At 36.2% G+C, this 24,683-nt stretch overlaps 1 protein-coding gene and 1 long non-coding RNA gene across 2 annotated transcripts; one reads left to right on the forward strand and one right to left on the reverse strand.

The window, feature by feature from the left end:
• Positions 1-18,920: 18,920 nt before the first annotated feature.
• On the forward strand, positions 18,921-23,006 carry LOC115704891 (receptor-like protein kinase HSL1). Its single transcript, XM_030632100.2, has 2 exons — positions 18,921-21,876; positions 21,946-23,006. Exons 1-2 carry the CDS (start codon positions 19,239-19,241, stop codon positions 22,317-22,319), a joined length of 3,012 nt encoding a protein of 1,003 aa, XP_030487960.2. The 5' UTR covers positions 18,921-19,238; the 3' UTR covers positions 22,320-23,006.
• A 183-nt stretch (positions 23,007-23,189) lies between these two features.
• LOC133033681 (uncharacterized) lies at positions 23,190-23,771 on the reverse strand. The gene is made up of 2 exons (XR_009685801.1): positions 23,697-23,771; positions 23,190-23,549 (listed from the first exon to the last, which is right to left on the reverse strand). It is a non-coding gene; the product is annotated as an uncharacterized LOC133033681 (long non-coding RNA).
• Positions 23,772-24,683: the final 912 nt, after the last annotated feature.

Genomic DNA, 24,683 nt, shown 5'->3' on the forward strand with positions numbered 1-24,683 from the left:
TCCCGCTACTGCCATGTCCAACATGGTACTGAGCCACTACTGCCATGTCCAACATGGTACTGAGTTTTGAACGTTCATAGGGACGGTACTATTGACAAGTATCCTTCTGATCGGTCGAACCGGTCATACTCTGGCTGCTGGTCATACTCCAGCCTGTACCGACGGGATAGGTCAATAGCACGGAACCACCAACCAAATGTCAGCCTGATCGGTCGAACCGGTCATACTCCGGCTGCTGGTCATACTCCAGCCTGTACCGACGTGACAGGGTTGGATGGTTCGAAGCCTATATACATAACTAATGTAATCTAGCAGGCTTCCTACATGCACGCTAAACATGTAATCTACATATGCATACTGTTATACTAATCTTACCTGGATTCCGATTTCAGGTGTGCCGGTCAACCTGACTGGAACTGAAGCTGAGCGGCGGATTACTGGCTCCTAAACCATAAAAATCACAACGCTATAAGTGACACGCTAAATCACTTCCCGGGGACTAAAACTAGAAACTAAAAGTTTCCCTATCGATAAAAAGCATGGCAATACCCCCTAAAACATAAAAATGAGGAAACTAGGGTTTCTGAAAATTCCCCAACCGGTAGACCGGTTGCCCAACCGGAATTCCGGTTCTGGGAATTACTGGACACCCATCCGGAATTCCGGTTGCACAACCGGAATTCCGGTTCCTCGCAGGAATTTTTCAAAAATTCCTAACTCAACCAAATCAAACCCAATTGGTTCCAAACCTTCCAGACCTGCTCTAAATACCCCAAAGAACAAATCTAAGGCATCAAACGAACCCAGAATTCACAGATACACAACTTGCCATTAAAGCTCAAGCTTTGAGTTCTAAACTCAAACTTGAGCAATTCCCACAAACATGCATTCAAACCTAGTTAATTCTACTCAAATATACATGAATAAGCCTCTGAAATCAAGTAAAATCATACACAACAACCCAGCAACAGATTCACAATATTTTCACCAAAATCACATATTTAAGCTTAAAAATCTCAAAGCTTTGAACAACACAACTAGCATGCTTCAAACAGCTCAATTAACATCAATTAAACATGCTTTAAACCTCAGAAATCAACAACCAAACACAACAATAATAATGACCACAAAAGCATGCATTTTACTCATCTTTTCACCATTTTTTCTCAAGAAAACAAAAGAGGAAAATTAAGAAACACCTACCACAAACAAGAGTTCCAAAGTGATGATGAATCTAGCTAGAAATTGATGGAAAAACCCAGCCCTTTGAATCCCATGCACCAGCCGAAATAGAGAGAGAGAATGAGAGAAAATTCTCTTTTTCAAAGTTTCTAGTTTTTTTTTACTAAGTGTTCAAATGAAAGGAGACAATGAATTTTAATGCATATATCACATTATTTCAGCCAAGATAAACAATTAAAATATACATTTATTCCAATTAATAACTCACATAAGACAAAACACTAATGGGGCAAAAAGACCATTTTGCCCCTTCACCACAAAATCACATAAATCATGCTAAAGGGGTATTTTTGGGAAATTCTAAATTCCCGGCCATTCCCGACATTCCCAATGTCTAAAACCCGTCCCCAAATTACTAACATACTAAGTTGTGATTTCTACTGAGCCAAACGCCGAGTTCCAAATACCGGACACCGGAAATGCAAAATATGAAAAACTACTGATAACACAATCATGCATTTCTGAATTCCATAAATAACAGTAATAAATTATTTAAATAGCTATAAATAATTTCATAAAAATCATAAACAACTGATAATTTCCAAATTAACTAAGCGGGCTTTACAACTATCCCCCCCCTTAAAAGGATTTTGTCCTCGAAATCTAACCTGAATAACTCTGGATATTGAGCTCTCATATCTGACTCTAGCTCCCAGGTGGCTTCTTCCACCTTACTGTTTCTCCAGAGAACCTTGACCAATGCTATGGTCTTATTCCGAAGGACTTTATCCTTTCTATCCAGGATCTGCACTGGCTGTTCCTCATAGGTCATGTCTGGCTGAAGCTGAAGACTCTCATAACTGAGTATATGAGAGGGGTCTGAAACGTATTTTCTCAACATTGAGACATGGAATACGTTGTGAATCGTCGATAAGGCTGGAGGCAATGCTAACCGATATGCCACTTGACCTATCTTCTCGAGAATCTCGAAAGGTCCTGTAAATCTAGGGCATAACTTGCCTCTTTTCCCGAAACGTTTAATCCCCTTCATCGGAGATACCCGTAAAAACACATGTTCCCCTACTTGGAACTCAACATCTCTCGCGTTTCTGGACCGCGTAACTCTTCTGTCTGCTCTGTGAGGCAAGCATTCTAGCTTTTATCTTCTCTATTGCCTCATTGGTCCGCTGTACTGACTCAGGACCTAAGTATTTCCTCTCCCCTGTCTCATCCCAATGGATAGGGGATCTACATTTCCTACCGTACAACAGTTCATAGGGAGCCATCCCTATCGTACTCTGATAACTGTTGTTGTAAGAAAATTCTATCAACGGTAGATACTTACTCCATGAGCCTTCAAAGTCCATAACACAGGCTCTCAACATATCCTCCAATATCTGAATTGTCCTTTCGGACTGACCATCTGTCTGAGGATGGAATGCTGTACTAAATTTTAGCTTTGTACCCATTGCCCGTTGCAAACTTTGCCAAAATTTGGAGGTGAACTTCGGATCCCTGTCCGAAACTATAGACTTCGGTACCCCGTGAAGTCTCACTATCTCTCTGACGTACAGTTCTGCCAACTGATCCACTGAAAATGTTGTTCTAACCGGCAGAAAATGAGCAAATTTCGTAAATCGATCCACCACTACCCAGATGGAATCAAATAAACCCGTGGTCCTAGGTAACCCGACCACAAAATCCATCGTAATATCTTCCCATTTCCACTCTGGTAGGGTTAGAGGCTGCAACAACCCTGCTGGTCTCTGATGTTCAGCCTTAATCTGCTGACACGTGAGGCATCTCGACACGAATTCTACCAAATTCTTCTTCATACCGCTCCACCAGAAGTACGGTTTCAAATCTTGGTACATCTTGGTGGTGCCGGGATGCAGAGAATACGGGGTAGAATGAGCCTCCTCAAAGATCTCATTTCTCAGTTCCACACTGTTCGGAACACAAACCCTGGCTTTATACAAAAGCATCCCACTATCTGACACCGAAAAGTCTTTGGCTTGACCAGCCAATACCTCATCTCGGATTTTCACTAACTCCGGATCTGTCATCTGAGCGATTTTTATTCTTTCCAACAGATCAGATTGCAGCGTCAAGTTGTGAAGCTGACCTACCACAAACTCAATGCTGGATCTAACCATATCCTCTGCTAGCTGAGGTGAGATCTGAACCATACTAGCTACTTGCCCGGGACCCTTTCTGCTCAGGGCATCGGCCACTACATTGGCTTTTCCGGGATGATAGAGGATCTCACAATCGTAGTCCTTCACTAGTTCCAACCAACGCCTTTGTCTCATGTTCAAATCTTTCTGAGTAAAGAAATACTTGAGACTTTTATGGTCGGTATAGATCTCACACTTCTCCCCATAAAGGTAATGCCGCCAAATCTTCAGTGCAAAAACCACTGCAGCCAACTCTAGATCATGAGTCGGGTATCGCTGTTCATAATCCTTTAACTGACGGGAGGCATAAGCGATGACCCGATCGGCTTGCATCAATACACACCCCAAACCCTGTTTGGATGCGTCACAGTAGACTACGAACTTCTCCTTGTCCGAAGGCAAAGCTAGTACCGGAGCAGTAATCAATCTCTGTTTCAGCTCCTGAAAGCTAGCTTCACATTTATCTGACCAGATAAATCGCTGATTCTTCTTTGTAAGTTCGGTTAGGGGCATTGAAATTTTGGAGAACCCTTCCACGAACCTACGGTAGTACCCAGCTAATCCCAAGAAGCTTCTGATCTCTGTCACTGTCTTCGGTCTCGGCCAATCCTCGACGGATTCAATCTTCCCGGATCCACCTTGATCCCATCTTTGCTCACAATGTGCCCTAGGAAGGACACCCGAGACAACCGTAACTCACATTTCTTGAACTTGGCGTAAAGCTTATGTTCTCGAAGTCGTTGCAGTACCATCTGAAGATGTAACTCATGCTCCTCTTCTGATTGAGAGTACACGAGGATGTCGTCGATAAACACAATCACACAGATATCGAGGAAATCCTTGAATACTCTATTCATCAGGTCCATGAATGCTGCAGGAGCATTGGTTAGTCCGAATGACATAACCAGAAACTCGTAATGTCCATACCTAGTGCGGAAAGCCGTCTTTGGAATGTCCTCCTCTCGGATTCTCAACTGATGATAACCCGAACGGAGATCAATCTTAGAAAAGACCGTCTTCCCCTGAAGCTGATCGAACAAGTCATCGATCCTAGGTAATGGGTATTTATTCTTCACCGTCAGCTTGTTCAACTCCCTGTAGTCGATGCACATCCTCATAGATCCATCCTTCTTCTTGACAAACAAAACCGGGGCTCCCTGTGGTGACACACTGGGCCGAATGAACCCTATGTCAAGCAACCCTTGGAGCTGAATCTTTAATTCCTTAAGTTCAGCTGGAGCCATCCTATACGGGGCTTTGGAAACCGGATCCACCCCTGGTGCCAAGTCAATCACAAAATCAATCTCCCGCTGAGGTGGTAACCCTGGAAGATCTTCGGGAAAAACATCCAAAAATTCCCGAACCACTCTGATGTCCTCTGGCCGAATGGTGTCTGGCCGAGTGGTGTCTACCACCACGGTCAGAAACCCTAAGCACCCGCCGTGCAACAATTCTCTCGCTGACATAGCCGAGATTACCGGGATCCGAGATCCCTGAACCGAACCAACAAATACAAACGGTTCTTCACTTTCCGGTTGGAAGACCACCATCTTCCTTTTACAATCAATGCTCGCCGAATATTTAGATAGGAAATCCATTCCTAAAATAATATCGAATTCGACTAAACTCATCTCTATCAGATCAGCGCTTAACTCTCTACCATCTATCCTGATCGGCATAGACCTAATCCACCTATTGGAGATAACCAATTCTCCGCCAGGTAACAGGGTTCCAAACCCTGATTCATATCTATCATAGGGTCTACCCAATTTACTAAAGACTCTGGCCGCCACATAAGAATGTGTAGCCCCAGAATCAAACAGCACTGAATATAGCGAGTTGTTAATAAAAAGCTGACCTGTGACAACTGATGGGCTGGCATCTGCATCAGCCTGCGTGATAGCGAACACCCTGGCTGGAGTGGGTATCGCTGGAGCTCTCGGTGCCTCTGGTCGGAGCTGGGGACATTCCCTCTTGAAGTGTCCGGGCATGCCACAATGAAAGCATCCCTGACCTTTGCACTCACCCCGATGGTGCCTCTTGCAGCTAGGGCACTCGGGATAGGAGAATCGGGTCTCAGTACCACCAGGACGACTCCCTCTGTTCTGGTTCCCCCGGAACCTCTTGTTCTGACTCGAGCCACCGGAAGCAGTGGGTGCCCTCTTCCTCTGATCAATGGCCGAACCACTACTCCCCCTGCTATAGCCTGACGCAGGAGGGGTAGGAGCCCCGCCACTAACCGGAGTACTCGCTGATTCTGACATGCACCCCACTGCGCCCTCAGCTCGCAGTGCCTTCTCCACCATCTGAGCATAGGTGGTGCTGTCGTCTGTGGTAATCATCAGATCATGCCTGATCTTGGGATTCAACCCGTCTAGATACTTCTCCTTCTTGCTGAAATCGGTCGGCACAATTCCCGAGGCTAACCTCGCCAACCGATCAAACTGAGTAGTATACTCAGTGACGCTCATGTTCTCCCGCTGGGTCAGGTGAACGAACTCTTTCCTCTTGGCGCTTCTGACCGCCTCATTGTAGTATTTCGCATTAAAGAGTTCCTGGAACCTTTCCCAGGTCATGGTGGTGACGTCATGGATCTGAGACACCATGTCCCACCATACCAGGGCGTCCTCCTGGAACTGAAACGTGGCGCACACCACTCTGTCGTTACCGGTGACACCCATGAAATTCAGTATCTTGGTGATCACCGTCAGCCATTGCTCGGCTTTCATTACATCCGGACCTCCCAGGAATACCGGAGGTGCTTGCTTCCGGAACCGCTCATACAATGGTTCCAATCTATGGGCCGCCACAACTATCTCGGCCTGGGCAGCAGGGGCAGGTGCCACTGGAACTACGGGCACTGGAACTGCAAGAGCACCCTGCTGTCTCAACCTCTGAATCTCGAGGTCTTGTTCTTCGATCCGGGCTTGCATTTCCGCAAACCGCAACTCCCAGTTCGGGACTCCCTGATCGGCTGGGGGAGCCTGGGCAGCCTGTGGCGGGTTCTCATTACCCCGGCCACGAGCCCTGCCTCGGGGACCTCTACCTCGGCCCCTAGCAGGTGGGGGAAACTGAGCTCCCTGTCCTTGGTTCGACCCCACGGAGTTGCCCTGACTCCTGGTAGTCCGCCTGGCGTCCATCTAGTTAGAACCGCCTGCGAAACCAAGAGTTGGCATATCAGGTCGTATTCAAGGAGAGCTTACTAATGCCGCTTAATTTGGAAATTAAAAACGAAACATGCGCCTATTCTACTATCAGGCTACTAACATGCTTCCTAACAGGCTTTTCTTTTTTCATAACTGAATAAAATAAACTACTAAAGCAATAAAGGCTTACTGAACCGTGAACCGAGCTAACTGCTGATGATGATTGTACATGCCGTGACGATCTTCGGAAGACAACACAGCGGCTTACGATACCAAATTGTAACACCCTAACTAACTTAGGCGTATTACGTGATTTTTAAACGTACTGTGCAGCTCGTTGCTAATCAACGAGGTTTATGGAAAAACGTGATTAAATAAAATTTTGCTTTTTAATTAAACTTATAAACCATATTACAAAAGACTTGGGATCCCGATTATAAAATCATTTACAAAAAAGATTTAACTGTTTAACCATTACATAAAAAATAAAAGTCGTCTAACGACCAGTTACAAAAATTCAGCCTTGCTGTCCCGAGGATCGTACGCTCCAGGCCTAACCGCCCCGACATGTACAATCTCATAAGCTCGCTCACGGTCCATCAGCTATAGCCTTGCCTTTACCTACACATGAACATAAACTGTGAGTCGACAGACTCAGTAAGAAAAGCATAATAATATCAAACATAATTCTAACTGCCGTGTCCAACGCGATACTGAGTCCCGCTACTGCCATGTCCAACATGGTACTGAGCCACTACTGCCATGTCCAACATGGTACTGAGTTTTGAACGTTCATAGGGACGGTACTATTGACAAGTATCCTCCTGATCGGCCGAGCCGGTCATACTCCGCCGCTGGTCATACTCCACTGCATGCGACGGGATAGGTCAATAGCACGGAACCACCAACCAAATGTCACTGATCGGTCGAACCGGTCATACTCGGCTGTCGGTCATACTCCGGCCCGTACCGACGTGACAGGTTGGATGGTTCGAAGCCTATATACATAACTAATGTAATCTAGCAGGCTTCCTACATGCACGCTAAACATGTAATCTACATATGCATACCGTTATACTAATCTTACTGGATTCCGATTTCAGCAGTGTCTTAGTCAACCCGACCGGAACCGAAGCCGAGCTTACGGACATCGGCTCCTAAACCATAAAAATCACAACGCTATAAGTGACACGCTAAATCACTTCCCGAGGACTAAAACTAGAAACTAAAAGTTTCCCTATCGATAAAAAGCATGGCAATACCCCCTAAAACATAAAAACGAGGAAACTAGGGTTTCTGAAAATTCCCCAACCGGTAGACCGGTTGCCCAACCGGAATTCCGGTTCTGGGAATTACTGGACACCCATCCGGAATTCCGGTTGCACAACCGGAATTCCGGTTCCTCGCAGGAATTTTTCAAAATTCCTAACTCAACCAAATCAAACCCAATTGGTTCCAAACCTTCCGTACACCTTTCTAAATACCCCAAAGAACAAATCTAAGGCATCAAACGAACCCAGAATTCACAGATACACAACTTGCCATTAAAGCTCAAGCTTTGAGTTCTAAACTCAAACTTGAGCAATTCCCACAAACATGCATTCAAACCTAGTTAATTCTACTCAAATATACATGAATAAGCCTCTGAAATCAAGTAAAATCATACACAACAACCCAGCAACAGATTCACAATATTTTCACCAAAATCACATATTTAAGCTTAAAAATCTCAAAGCTTTGAACAACACAACTAGCATGCTTCAAACAGCTCAATTAACATCAATTAAACATGCTTTAAACCTCAGAAATCAACAACCAAACACAGCAATAATAACAGCCACAAAAGCATGCATTTTACTCATCTTTTCACCATTTTTTCTCAAGAAAACAAAAGAGGAAAATTAAGAAACACCTACCACAAACAAGAGTTCCAAAGTGATGATGAATCTAGCTAGAAATTGATGGAAAAACCCAGCCCTTTGAATCCCATGCACCAGCCGAAATAGAGAGAGAGAATGAGAGAAAATTCTCTTTTTCAAAGTTTCTAGTTTTTTTTTTTACTAAGTGTTCAAATGAAAGGAGACAATGAATTTTAATGCATGTATCACATTATTTCAGCCAAGATAAACAATTAAAATATACATTTATTCCAATTAATAACTCACATAAGACAAAACACTAATGGGGCAAAAAGACCATTTTGCCGCTTCACCACAAAATCACATAAATCATACTAAAGGGGTATTTTTGGGAAATTCTAAATTCCCGGCCATTCCCGACATTTCCAATGTCTAAAACCCGTCCCCAAATTACTAACATACTAAGTTGTGATTTCTACTGAGCCAAACGCCGAGTTCCAAATACCGGACACCGAAAATGCAAAATATGAAAAACTACTGATAACACAATCATGCATTTCTGAATTCCATAAATAACAGTAATAAATTATTTAAATAGCTATAAATAATTTCATCAAAATCATAAACAACTGATAATTTCCAAATTAACTAAGCGGGCTTTACATAAAACATTATCAAAATGAAGCTTGTACTTCAAAGATAGTCAACGACCGGTAGGCAATTTGGTCTCCATAACAAATAACAGAGTTGGTTGATGCTGCTTAACCAGGAGGGAGAGGTGACGGAACGCTCGAGAACTCCCCAAACCTCGAGCGTTCCAGCTGCAGAAACTCATTTTTCTCGGCGGGATCGCGACGCGACACCCGCCGTTGGTTCATCATCAGAGAGAGATGGGACAACTGCATCTTCGCTGGGGGCTGCACGAGCTCGCTTGAGCATGCTTCTGACAGAGTCCCCAACCTGAGTGGACTGTCGAGTGAAATGCTTCCTGGTTCCAATAGAGGAAGTGGGAGAAGACTAAGTGGAAGGTTCATTAATGACCAGACCAGGAGGCCTAGTGCGAGGAGGACTGGATGTAGGCAGAGCAATTCCTTTTCCTTTGGCAGTGTGGGTGATGGTGGAGGTAGTCATGATTGGGGGTGGAATGGTGGAGGGCAAAGTCTGGGAAGGAAGGGAAGTTGGGATGGTAGTATGGGATGAGGTGATGATAGTAGTACCGGGTGGAGAATGCACACATAGAAATTGATTCACAGCATGCTGCAGGCTATGGTCAGGCGAAGAGTGTCGAGGAAAGAATTCCTCAAAAGGAGTAGCATTGGATATTTTAAAGGGGTTCTTTTTGAAGTGAGATTGAGCCGAAGCTCGAAGAGTGTCACGATATTCTAAAATGGGAGGGGAGGGAAAGTTGTCACAACGAAGAAGATACCTGGAACATCGATTATAGGTATGATCCATGAGGCCACAGAAGTAGCAAAAGTTTGGGAGACTCTCGTACTTAAAGCTTATCCATTTTGGTTCATGGATAGACCGAAATCGGATTGTCATTCCCCTACGCAAAGGCTTAGTGATATCAAGTAAGACCCGAATCCTAAGAAAAGGACCAGAGTTCTCGAGCAGCGAAAGAGGATATATTTCAATAAGATCACCCAATTCATCCGCTATGAATTGAGCCAGCTGGGGACTTCTACGGCCAAATGGAATAAGGTGGGCTTGAATCCAAAAGGGGGTAGATCGGATACTTTCAGGGGTGGGGGTAGGGGAGACATCAGGGTGAGTGAAAACGATAAGGAACTTATCAAAGTGCTAAGGCTGTTCCTCTAAGACACGGCGGCGATCCCCATCACATTGGAAAGTTGCCAAAAAGATGCCAGAATGGTATTCAGTGATTTGGGCAGTGAAATGTGGTCGAAATCGTGGATGAGGCTTTCTTCTTCAGAGAGAGCAGTGAGAATGTTAGGGTTGGTGGAAGAGGAAGCCATTGAAGGAGGGGGGTGGGTTAGGGTGAAAAGAATGGACAAAGGAGGAGAGGATGGCGATCGAACCAGACACAGAGATTAAATAGACAGAGGATAGAGAAGAAGAGTGTAGAAAATACCTGGAGAGAGAAGGTCGCCTCGAGGGATGAGGGAAGCTCTGAATCATCGCTTCGATTCCTGGAAAGGCTCTCTACAGAGGAGGAGGAGGAATGATTACCCAGGAGTTAATATTGGAGGCGATAGAAAAGATGGTTTGAGGTGATTTGGGAGACTTTAGGAAGAAGTAGAGAAGAGTGAGAGTCTAAGCAAACATTAAATGCCCAAAAGAGGGTGCCGTCAAAATTTAATGTAACTGGGAAAGAGAAAGTGCATTAAATATTTGCTGAGCACGAAAGATCTGGGGGTATTTGCAATGATTAAGGTTGACATGGAGTAATTAATGCAAAATAAACAGAAGAAAGGAAGAGAAGTTAGGGGGAATAGGGAAGAGAAATAGAGCAGAACGCTCATTTACTGTACCAGAGAAAACCTGGAGGAAGCTTCAAAAAGAAGAAGTTGTTATGATTTAAAATAATATTATATAGTATAATTTATTAAAATTATATTCAATAAAATATAATTTAATATAGTGTATGAAATAAATTTGCTTAAAAAAATTATGTAAATTATTATTATTATTATTATTATTATTAAACCACAATACAATTTATATAGTTCAGTAGTGAACTAACATTGTAATTATTAAAATGATGGTTAGTAGAGTTCGAATTCGCATTCGTATAAGACAACATATTTCATTTAAAATTTTATTTAGATTTGTTAGAAATTACGGGATTTTATCTCAAAATTAGTAGTCTATGTTTTTATATATGATTTAATATTTTTACATTTGATCCATGTAGTATAATGTTATCCAATATTCCATGAAGATAGTGATGACTAACTATCTGATAGGTGTAGATCGAAAATCCGTTAGAGATATAATTTTAATACCACGTTAAAAATTATAGTTTCATCTTAAAATTAATTAGTAATAGGTGAAGTAATTTATATTTTTATATATGACTCAATATTTATGCCAATAATATTATTTAATAAAATCTAATCATCTAATCACGAATTTAACTAATCATGTTGAGCCTACCTTATAATCAATATTTAACACCACATGACATAACTTATATTAATTTGGCAATATATTTCCACATTTCAGTACCGGACAGATCCATTAGCATTTCTTCTTTTTTTCTTTTGTTTTGATCTGAGATCCATTTTTTGAGATGGGAAGAATGTGTAAAGTATATTATGGAGTCAAGTGGTGGCCCTTAACATTTCTATCTGAGAATGTGCAATGTAAACTGTACGAAGTCAAGTCAACTCAAGTCAAAATTAGGAATATCAATTTTTCATGTCGTTCCAAGAGTCTATCCCTTTCGTTACGTTTAAGGGTGAGGTAAACACTCATTTTCACTAGGCTAGAGTATATCAACATTGGATGGTGTACAATTATTTAAGCTTAATCAGTACAAATATGGTGCCTTTTCTTGGTCGGGTTGTCTTTTGATTGGTGTATTCCACTTACTTTTGTGATTGATAGGTACTCTAGTAAAACTCGTTATCTTTATTACCTCTAACAAAGACCTTGACTTATAAAAAAAATACAAAGATCTCTTGTAGAAAATAAAGACCAAAACTCAATAATTAGAATCTATATAATGTAAAGATAGCAATAACATAAAGAGTAATTAGCAATTTTTTCCCCCAACTTTGACATATACTAAATTATGCCCCTTTAATTTTTTTGGCCGTTGAAAATTTTCCTTGAACTATTGAGATTGTTAAATTTAAGGACTTTTGTCTACTTTCATTCAATTTTACTGTTTCAGTGATTGTTTATGTACTAAATTATGCTCCCCAGATTTTGATATCTACCAAATTATACCCTCAAACTTTGATATGTACTAAATCATACCCCCTGAACTTTCATTCATGTTAGAATTTTTTTACTAAAATTAGACAAAAGTCCTTAAATTTAACAATCTTAATAGTTCAGGAGAAATTTTTAACGGCCAAAAAAATTCAAAGAGCATGATTTAGTACATGTCAAAGTTCGGGAGAAAAATTACTAATTAGCCTAACATAAAATATCAAACGAAAGAAACCATCAAAATTACAATTTCTCATCGCCAAAAGCCCTACATACACGAAACCAAACATCCTAATTGAAATTAAGACAAAACACATCATCTCCAACTCCAAGTAACCATTCACATCCACATCGATAAAAAATATCTATAATTTTTAATAAACGTGTGGGCACTAAAAAAATATTAAAAAAGTAGCAGTGGTATAGTATATTTACATATCAGAATATATGGTTAACTTATATAGTAACAAGTCACATTCAAAATATTGATTAGCACATCTATAATTTTCAACAAACCTATAGAACACTGAAAAAAAAAAAAAGTTAAAATGTATTAAGGGTGTTATATTACTATTAATATAAATAAATATTAGATTTTATATAATTAATTTAATAGCTATTATAAAATATCACTAACATCTTTTAGTAAAGTTCGGGTATTATCTTTCAAAAATTAAAGAAATTATTACACCTATTACAAAGTGCTCACTTGGCGAATGCGTGAGGTGCGCATTCCTAGAATCCAAGAAACAGAAACACAAACTGAATCTAAAATATTAATTAAATGCTCAAAAATAGGGGTGGATAACATCCAATCCAATTGAACAGAACTAATCTAATCCAATTAAAAAAAGGCCCAAGATGTAAAATGACCCTAAATCTAACAATTAAGTTAATAAATGTCCCTTTTTAAAAAAAATTAACAAAATGTCCTTTTAATTAAAAATTTGATGATAAAATTACAATTATAACATTGAATAATTAAGTATTTGTTATAGTTATTTTGCAGAATAGTATATCATTTTTATGTGCAATAATATATTAAAAAAAACTGAAAAGTAGTATTTATATATATATATATATTTTTTTGAAATAACTGAAAGGTAGTATATTAATTTAAGATTGTAGTATATTATTTTAATGTGATATGGTATATAATGAACGAAAGACGGAAATTAAAAAATATGGAATATTAGTTTAAGTTTGAAGTATAGTTATATTTCACTAGGAAATATTGTCTTTATGTTCATTAGTATATCATGAAGGAAAGAAAAAGAAAAAAAAAACATGTGAAATATTAAATTAAGTTTTTAATATATATATTTTCCACTATATTGGTGGTATATTAATTTTTCACTATAGTATTTATGTTTATGATTGTAGAATATAATTTTTATATGTTATTATATATCGTGGAAAAAAATCATTTAATAGTATATTAGTTTAAGTTTATGGTATATTTATATTAGTCTAAGGTATATCGTTTGTATGTGATATGTATATCGTGAAGGATATAAAGAAAAAAAAAACTATTAAATATTAATTTAAGTATGAGGTATAGTTATATTTAACTGAGGTATATTGATTTTATGTTCATTGGTATTTCATGAAGGAAAGAACAAGAAAAAAAACCTTGTGGAATATTAAATTAAGTTTTTTGTATAATTTTTTTTTTCACTATGTTGGTGGTATATTAATTTTTAACTATGGTATATCTGCTTATGATTGTGATATATAGTTTTTGTATGCTACTGTATATTGTGGAAAATAATTTATTTAATAGTATATTAGTTTAAGTTTGTGATATATGTATATTGGTTTAAGGTATATTGTTTGTATATCATACGATATATTAATAAAAAATTAATTATATGGTTAAATAACATATTAGACAACAACAACAGAAGAATAAAATATATAATACCTTTTATATAATGAAAAAATAGTTGACAAAAATTCAATAGAGAAGTTTTGATTTATTATTTTTCACAATTTTTATTAAAGGAATAAAACATATAATACATTTTATATAATGAAGGGTATTTTAGGTATTAAAAAGTAAAAAAAGACATTTGCTTTATTATTTTAAAAAAAGTGACATTAACTATCTATAGAGTTAGAAATAGGGCCATTTACTTACATTTCGCGTAAAAAAAATAAAATTGGATATCTAATTACAATTGGATTTGATTGGATCCTAACAGTTGGATTCTAATTGGAGATGTCAATCTCAAAATCTAATTAAAAACGATCAAATCCAACTACATTTATATATATTAAAAAAACTATTTATATCTATTTATATAATAAAAAATATAATATATATTAATTATATTTTTATTGGATTTTATTTTTGTGTTAAATTTGTAATAGTTGGTTGTTTTGTGTATTTATTTTCATGATATTTTGTTTTATTTTATTACTTAGAAATATTGTAGTTTTAATTATTTGAAACTTTTAGTTGTATTACATTGTAATGATGATATGTTTATGGAGTATTAAACTTAAATAAAAGGTAATATTTAATTTTTACATAGTTTTTCTTCATATTTTTATACTAATATTAAAATTTAGGTGTGTAATTGGATATCTAATTAAAAAACCGATTCAATCCAATTAGTAATTGAATTGGATTGGATTTTGATGTCTAATTGGATTGGATCGAATGATGATTTTCCAAATTCAATTACTAATTGGATTGGATCGGATGCCTACCCCTACTCAAAAGTAATAGCAAAACAAAACCCCAATTAGGAGACCTCCTTGTTAACACACCCTTTTGACAATCCGAGAAGACCTCCAACACACCCAATTGCAGGGGAAATCAATAAATTGAGGTTTATTAAAAAAAAATATATCTATTCTATATAAAGTGTGCCTATATAACTGAAATTCTTGGTTTATGAGAAATTTATGGGTGACTTTTTATTTTTATTTAATAAAATAATAAAATATTATTTATATATAATAAAATAATAATAAAACAAATCCTATTAATATTTGAATTGATATTTAGCATATTTCAACTCTATATAACTATAACTCTAGAAATTAAAAATATATATATATATATAAAATAATCGTCCATTTTATTTATATTATTTAGAATAATTCATTGTGGTTCAAGATCACAATGAATAGAAAAAGTGGCAAAAACAGATTCTTAGGAAATATTTTAAACGGATATAAATCTCCATCTATATATTTATAACCCTAATATTATATATAACCTCTTTAAATCTACAACTCAATATAAATATATAAAAATAAATTTGTCTGATACAAGCTCTCTATCACCATATCTATCTAATATTACTAATATTATTAATCTTTTATCTAATATTTTCACCTTCCTTCTCTACATATTCTAGCATTGTATAATGAATTTGCTATTGATTTATTTTTGTTCTTTCTATTGGATAGCTATTCTCTATGCAACTATAGTACTTTCTTTTTTCTCTATATATTTTTCTGTTGTTAATTTCTTAAAAAACAATCATGAAATAATAGATTCTTTTCATTTTTTTTTTATTTCTCATTGATATTATGCTATAAATGAAATAGTTGTCTCTATTATTTTTTTTTTATTTACCACAGTGATTTTTGCTATAAATGAAATAGTTAAGGTTATGGGTTAATTATGAAATATTTTTTAGTAGAGGAAAAAGAAATTGAAAAGTTTTTGATGATAATTGATAAAAAATGATGACAAAAAGTATTTGGATGATTCACTTGCACTCTATCCATACAATTATTAATAATGTAAACAATATTTTATTAGTTTAATTTAATAAAACAAACTGCTATAGTCATACTTTATTTAGTTACTGAAATCTAAAAAAATAAAAAAAAAACATCAAAACCTTAAATAAAATTAATAATAATAGTTTTGAATGATCGAGATATGAAAATAATGCATTATGAGATACAATAATTTTTTTTTTCTATACCATCTTATTTATTTATTTTTATAAAAATAATTTCTTTTAACAAAGCAATTTAAAATACTACATATATAATAAATTTTAAATTTCTTAATAAATAATTCTAAAAAATAATTAATAAAATTGTGCATTTAGTTTTTAATAAATAAATTATTTATAATAATATGAAATGAAATAATATATTTATAATTTTACTATTCTAATTTTATATTTTTAAGTAACTATTTATTATAATATTAAAAAAATTACATCAGCCGCGCGAAGAGCGGCTATATTCCCTAGTATATATATATATATATATCATGCGGAGAAAAGGTGATGAAACTAAAAATAAATTGAGGTTAATAATAAAAATAATTCGTGATGAAACTCATTATGTTTTAATTTTTTATAAAATTACTTTCTTATTTTTTTTCATTTTAGCTTTATATTTCTTTACAAATTTGAAGGTGACAGTTAAATTTTATTGTCATGTGTTAACTGAGTTTATCACTGTATACACCTATATATAAATGACACTAACAGTAAAATTTCAAAACTAATAAAAATATGCCATATATAAGTGTATACAATAACAATTTAGTTAATATTTACGGTAAAATTTAATAGATGTTTCTAAATTACAAAAAAAAAGTGTTGTTAAACGTATAAAATTAAAATATAAGAGTTTCACCGCCAATTATCGTAATAATAATAATAATGATAATAATAATAATAGGCTACTCAATTCATCGATGACTCAACTGTGAAAAGATATTATAGAATCGATTATTATAGGGTGAGTTTGATATGTATTTTAAATTAATTTGAAGTATTACAAGGGAAATTTGTGATTGGTTTAGGATTTGAATACTATTTTATGTTATTAAAAATTAAAATGGTGGAAGTTCACCTAAGAATTCTTGATTGGTTGAGTGTTTTCAAAAATAAAATTTGAATACTATTTTGAGTTTTAGGCTAAAAAATGAAAACATCATTTTTATGTTTTTATGTTTTTATGTTTTCAAATCATAGAATCTAAAAACTCTCCAATTATTCTCTTACTTTTTTATTTTGAGATTCCCAACCCAACCAATCACATATTCAATTTTTTAAAACTCAAAAACATTAAATCACACTACAACCAATCACATATTTAGAACTAATTTTTTACTTACAAAATTTAAATTTTTGTTTCCAAAACATATTTTTAAAAAACACAATTTTTGAATCACAAACCAATCAAACCAACTTAATATGGTTAAAGGTAAATCATAATTTTTTAATATATCACCTAATTTAAAATATAGTATCTATACTTTGAATATCTTTTACTCCCAAAGATACCATTACATTTCAAAAAAAAAAAAAAACAAAAAACTCTCTCTCTCTCTCTCTCTCTCTCTCTCTCTCTCTCTCTCTAACACTCTCACTCTCTCACTCTAACTGAGTCTCATTGTCTCAACCCCGAAGCCTGAAATCCACGAGCTCAATCATCTCGAAATCCCCACCCATCGCTGGAGTATACAATCCATCTCTCGTTTTCTGCATTTTTTTTTTTCTGATTTTCACGATTTCACTCTACATCGCTAAGTGTCGCTAAATCGCTCGACATTACCAAATGTCGTTAAATCACACTCAAGTTTTCACGATGATTAGCGATATTTAGCAATGTGCTATGTATTTTCTAGTCTCATATCGCAAATACATCGCTAAACTTTATCCTAACCTCACATTTGATTTATTATTACAAATACATCGCTAAATATTGTAAAAAATTGAAAAACTGGAAGAAGAAAAAATGCTGAAAATGAGCGATGGGTTGAGAACTCTAGCGAGTGGGGATTTCAGGGTAGTTAAGCTCGTGAATTTTGGGGCTTCATGGTGGAGACGACGAGACTTAGTTAGAGTGAGAAAGTGAAAGAGTTAGAGAAGGCTTTTTTGAAATGTAAGAGTATTTTTAGGAAGAAAAAATATTAAAAGTATATATACCTACTTCTAATTGGATAATGGGGTGATATATTAAAAGACCATATTTTACATTTAAACATGTTAAGTTAAATTTGTGACATTTTATTTTTATTTTGAGTTTTAGTGTGAGTATTTTTATGTTTATATAATAAATATTCAAAACTCACAACTAACAATAAAGTATTTAGAGTTATCAATAAAAAAGAACACAACAGTATTTGGCATGTAAGATTAAACGAAGTTCAGAACAAAAAAAAAAAAAGATTTAAAAGTTGGATAATTAATGGCAAGAGTTCAAATTCCTAATATTTTTTTTTTTGAAATAAATTGTATGATGCATTAATACATATGTTGATAAAAAGAATTGAGTGACAGCACACCAGTGATTATATTTAGGATAAATAGTGGCATAAGTACTCAAAGTTTTGAGTTTGTAAGCTGTATAAATTTAATAATTTTTTTAGTGGCATAAGTACTAAATATTTGTAAAATTGTAATTTTTCTCTATTTTCGTCAGTACAGACTCCATTTTAAATTTATTCAAAAAGGATTTGGAAATAACTGATACTACATATTTTTCTTTCAGACCAAATAATCTAAAATTTGGGTCTTATATGTGTCTTGTTTTATAAACATTGGGTACTTATGCTACTAAAAAAATCATAAAATTTATGCCGATTACAAACCTAAAACTTTAAGTAGTTATGTCACTATTTACATTTATCTTTATATAGCATCTTCTCAGTCAAGGTTAATGTTAAACAATTTGGGTTTTATATTAAACTTTATCGCTAAACATTCAAGTTGAATTACTGTGGCAGTTACTTTGCTGACTCAAGAGTCAAGACTTGACTAATCCGATTGCTATATATAATGATCATCATTCATCACACAAACCCCAAATTTAAAACATAGCGTCAAACTTGGTCTTTGGTTTCAACTGACTTACTCTGTTTTCTAACATTGATAGTCACCATAGTGATGACTATACAGTCTTAGAAAAAACTGCAAAAACCCTCCTTCAAATTACTTAAACTTGTACTTATCAATTATTCAGATTGACAAACTCTCAATCTGATGAATCTCTTCAAAATGAATAAAGTGAAGTCAATCCCATTATGCAGCATTATCTTCCTTCTTTTCCTTAGCCATGGCAGAGTACTCTCCCAGTCACTGCAGAAGCAGGAACAATCAGTGCTTCTGAAGCTAAAACAGCAGTGGGGAGACCTTCCTTATATGAGTCAATGGATTCCATCATCAACAAACTCTTCTTCTCACTGCTCTTGGCCTGGTATCACCTGCACCTCTGACTCTGTCACCGCTCTGAATCTTAATGATGCAAACATCACAACTCCAATTCCTTCTTTTATAAGTGATCTCAAAAACCTCAGTGTCATTGATCTTGCGGGCAACCACATTCCTGGGGAGTTTCCAAAAGCTCTGTTCAACTGTTCAAAGCTTGAAGAATTGGACCTCACTGACAACTACTTCGTGGGAACCATTCCTGGCGACATAAACAGAATGGTTCAGCTCCGGAATCTTTCTATTGGCGGTAATTACTTCTCCGGCGACATACCAGCAGTCATTGGACAGCTTCAAGAGCTCAGAAGACTCAGACTAGAGCACAACCAATTCAATGGCTCTTTACCACAAGAATTAGGTAACTTGTCTAATCTTGAAATGCTTTGGTTATCCGACAATAAAAATCTTTCGCCATCAAGGCTGCCTTCCAGTTATACTCAATTGAAAAAATTGAAATTTTTTTGGATTACTAACTCAAATATGGTTGGAGACATACCTGGAAGTATTGGAGATATGACAGCATTGGAAAGTTTGGATTTATCGAAAAATAACTTGAGTGGCGAAATACCTGATGGGTTGTTCAAGTTAAAGAACTTAGACACAGTTTATCTTTACACGAACAATCTTTCTGGGGAGATTCCTCAGGTGATTGAATCTTTTAAATTGTCTATAGTTGATGTTTCAGAGAACAACTTAACTGGAAGAATACCAGAAGACTTGGCCAAGCTAAACCAATTGTCGGATTTGGCTTTGTTTATGAATCAATTATCTGGAAATATTCCAGAGGGCCTTGGTAGATTGCCAGGCATGATAAATTTCGAACTTTATGACAACAAATTGTCAGGTGTTTTGCCTCCAGATTTGGGCAAGTATTCGAAACTCGAAACGTTAGAGGTCTGTTTCAATAGGCTTGAAGGCAAACTACCAAAGCATCTTTGCTCCCACGTCGTGGCTTATAACAACAATCTCAGCGGTGAACTGCCAGAAGGACTGGGAAACTGTAGTTCTTTGATATCGATGACAATTTCTAACAACAATCTTTCTGGAAATGTTCCTAGTGGTTTGTGGACATCGTTTAATTTGAGTCACTTGATGCTAAGCAACAACTCATTCACTGGTGTGCTTCCTCAGAAGTTGGCCTGGAATCTTTCTCGGCTCGAAATCAATGACAACAACTTTTCAGGTAACATTCCAATTGGTTCATCTTCCTGGAGAAAACTTGTGGTTTTTAATGCCAGTAATAACCATTTGACAGGATCCATTCCTTATGAATTAACCACTCTTTCACTTTTGACAACTCTTTCCCTTGACCATAACCAACTCACAGGAGATCTTCCATCAAGTATTCAATCATGGAAGTCCCTAAACACTCTTAATCTTCGTCAAAACCAACTTTTTGGACGAATTCCAACCAGCCTTTCTTTCTTGCCTACTCTCACCTATTTGGACCTCTCACAGAATCAACTTTCTGGTCAAATTCCACTTCAACTTGGTCTTTTGAAACTCACTCATCTCAATCTCACTTCCAATAAGCTCACTGGAACTATTCCACGTGCATTCGACAACGGTGCATATGCCGATAGCTTCTTGGACAATCCTGGTCTGTGCACAACTTCCAACAATTCAAAACTCAATCTCTGTAGTCCCCAACCCGGCAAGCGGGGCAAAATTTCAACCACACACCTTATTTTGATCATAACTTTAGGGACAACTATTCTCTTGTTAATTGTGTCCTTCTCATATTTCTTCATACTCAAAGGCTATTGTTGCAAAAATGTACTTAAATCAAATTGGAACCTGACCCAGTTCCACACAATAGATTTCACTGAAGCTAAGATCATTTCTGGATTGAATGGCCATAATCTGATTGGAGCTGGAGGCTTCGGTCAAGTCTACCGTATCCCTGTGAATCGCGAAGGTGATGTTGTTGCCGTAAAAAGAATATGGAATGACAAGAATGTGAGCCACAAGCTCGAGAAGGAATTCCTTGCGGAAATGGGGATACTGAGCTTAATTCGACATTCCAACATAGTGAAACTCATGTGTTGCATCTCAAGTGAGAGTTCAAAACTTTTAGTCTATGAGTACATGGAAAACCGAAGCCTAGACCGATGGCTACATGGCAAAAACAATCAACACATCATCTCAACCTCACATTCTGCCCATGATGATATCTCCCTTGACTGGCCCAAGAGGCTACAAATAGCAGTTGGTGCTGCACAAGGCCTCTGCTATATGCACCATGATTTTGTGCCACCAGTAATTCATAGAGACATCAAATCAAGCAACATCTTGCTAGACTCTGAATTCAACCCGAAAATCGCAGACTTCGGCTTAGCAAAATTGTTGGTCAAGCAAGGAGAGCTTACCACAATGTCTAATGTGGCTGGTTCTTTTGGCTACATGGCTCCAGGTAAATCTCAATAGCTAACTCACATTTCTTATCAAAAAAATCATAAACATTTCATTTTCAAACTTGCAGAGTACACTTATACAACAAAAATCAATGAAAAGATAGATGTTTATAGTTTTGGCGTCGTTCTTTTGGAATTGGTAACCGGTAGAGAAGCAAACAATGGAGATGGCAATGGGCAAAGCTCCCTCTCAGACTGGGCATGGTGTCACATCCAAGAAGACAAGCCGATCGCGGAAGCTTTGGACCCGAGAGTAAAGGAGTCATGTAATATAGAAGAAATGTGTGGGGTGTTCATGGTTGGGATCAGGTGTACGGAGAAACAGCCTCTTAGTAGGCCTTCCATGGAAGAAGTTGTACAGCTATTGCTTCGATGTAGCGATTTTGGGAATAAGTTCTCCATAATACGAAGGAACTCCATTCCTAAAGAACTTGAAGCATGACAATGTTATATAAGAAGATTAAACATGGCTTATGGTTGAGACCGTCTTCTTCTCCAACTCTTCAAGCCTACTCCGATGCCGACTGGGCCAGTTGCCTTGATGATTGTCGGTCTACTGGTGGTTATTTGGTATTCCTTGGAGAGAATCTAATCAGCTGGTCCGCGAAAAAGCAACATGTTGTCGCTCGTTCCAGCACTGAAAGTGAGTTCCGAGCTTTGGCTAATGCAGCTGCTGAACTCAAATGGATCCATTCTCTGTTACACGAACTTCAAGTCTCTATTGTGCACACTCCTATCATTTGGGTGGATAATCAAAGCGCTTCTGCTTTAGCTGCAAACCCAGTTTTTCATGCGAGGTCTAAACACATTGAGCTTGATCTTCATTTTGTCCGAGACCAGATTTTAGACAACCAAGTTTCTGTTCGATACGTTCCTTCCTTGGATCAGGCTGCTGACATATTAACCAAGGCTTTGTCTACTGAAAGATTTTTGTACCTAAAAGCCAAACTAAAAATGGTGTCTACACCATTTAGTTTGAGGGGGATGTTAATATAGTTGGTTAAGTCTGTTTTTCAGTTAGTCTTTCTAACTGTTTTCTGTTATTTGTCTGTAATAGTTTTCTTGCTTTGGTTATCTTTTCTTGTGTATATATAGACCTTCTTTCAATAAAGGAATATTCTGGGTTTTATTCCCTCTTGCATACTCTGCTTCTCTCTCTGTTTTCCTTTCTCTTGTATACTCTGAAGATTTCACAAATTATAACTACTCCCAAATAATAGTATCACAATCCCAATTAATTAACTAATTAAGTGAAAAATGAACCAAAAAACTTAAAAATCAAATCAAACAAACAATAAGAAAGAAAACCCAATTTCTCAACTAAAATTCTTCATTATTAGATTCAAATGTTGACTAATGCATTCAATTCCTTCATTGTTATACATACGAAAAGCATACCCACAAACTCTGAATCTACTGCATGAAATTGTAATTGAACTCTACCGAACCCAATTATAGGGTGCATTTGTTTGGTATGATCAAGTTAACTCAACATATGAAAATGAATATGCATTTTAGTATTTCATCATGAGCAACAAACCCAATTCCATTTTCACTATAACAATTTGACCATAGTCAATCAATTTTCGAACCATTGACTGAAACTCTTTATTTCCGAATTGAAAATGTCAACACTGCAAAACGTCCCAATATTATACATGCTGGATTTTGTCTGAATTGTTTCATAATACGTAAACACAATTAGAGCAAAAATAACAAACTTTTTCAAAATTATTGATAAACAAACAAAACTCTAATAAGTAATAACAATAATTCTCAGAACAGCAGTAGAGAAAAAAAAGTAGAAATAATAACATACAAACGTAGGTGGTTCCATGAGCTTGGTCTGCCTATGTGAGTTGCGCTGTGAGCCCCGCCTTTGTTCGAGCCTTCGTGAACCCCACACCTTTCCGTTCTTCCACCCGTGTGAGCGCTACAACAGCCACGGTCTTCCAAGAATGTGTGGGAGGCGAGAAACGAGAGGGTTTATTTCATTTTTACAATTAAGGAAGGACTATCAAAGTGACTTTTTAAATTTTTTTAAAGACAATTAATATAAGTTCTTAAAAAAAATGTTCTAAAAAGGGTATTTTGTTGCAGCTACATGCATGGTAATGTGCTTTTCCATTCCATTTCTAGGCACATTGCAGAAAATATAATGTTTTTGGACAAAGTTGTTGACATGTGGAATCACTTGTGTGAATGTTAATTTAACCAAATTGAAATCTCTTTGGGAAGAAGTCTAAAGAATTTTGTCCATGAGCCATCTGTACTTGCATTGCTATGAATAATTCTTTGACTACTATAATCAAAATCAACTCCATTTCTTAAACATTTTGAATTAATCTAATCATCATCAAGCCGATGCTCAAATTCTTCTTATGAGCCTTTCTCATCCATCCATTAAACAATTTTTCTTCGATGGCTATAAAAGAAGAGAGACAAAGGACTCTCGGTTCAACCATTTTGCCCAACATTGCTGTTATTATCCATGCTTTCAACCTAAGAAACAATAAGCTTCCTCCATTCTTGCTCTAATTGCAAACTCAGTCATCTTGTGGATACATGTTATTTCTTTTTGAAAATTTCCACTTGGTTATAGTGATAAGAAGAGGGCAACTGAAAACAAAGTCTACCCCATTAACTAGACTTCTTTTACTAAGAGCCACACTCAATGGTGTTAAATCCACACCAAGCTTAAATCACTTAAGATTTTTTTTTTTCAATTTTAAACAAAAAAAATAAATAAATAATAATATTATAAAATATTTTTAGCTGGCCTAATAAATAAATATACAGTCCAAAT

This window comes from Cannabis sativa, chromosome 1 (assembly GCF_029168945.1).
Source record: "Cannabis sativa cultivar Pink pepper isolate KNU-18-1 chromosome 1, ASM2916894v1, whole genome shotgun sequence".
Classification (NCBI taxonomy): domain Eukaryota; kingdom Viridiplantae; phylum Streptophyta; class Magnoliopsida; order Rosales; family Cannabaceae; genus Cannabis; species Cannabis sativa.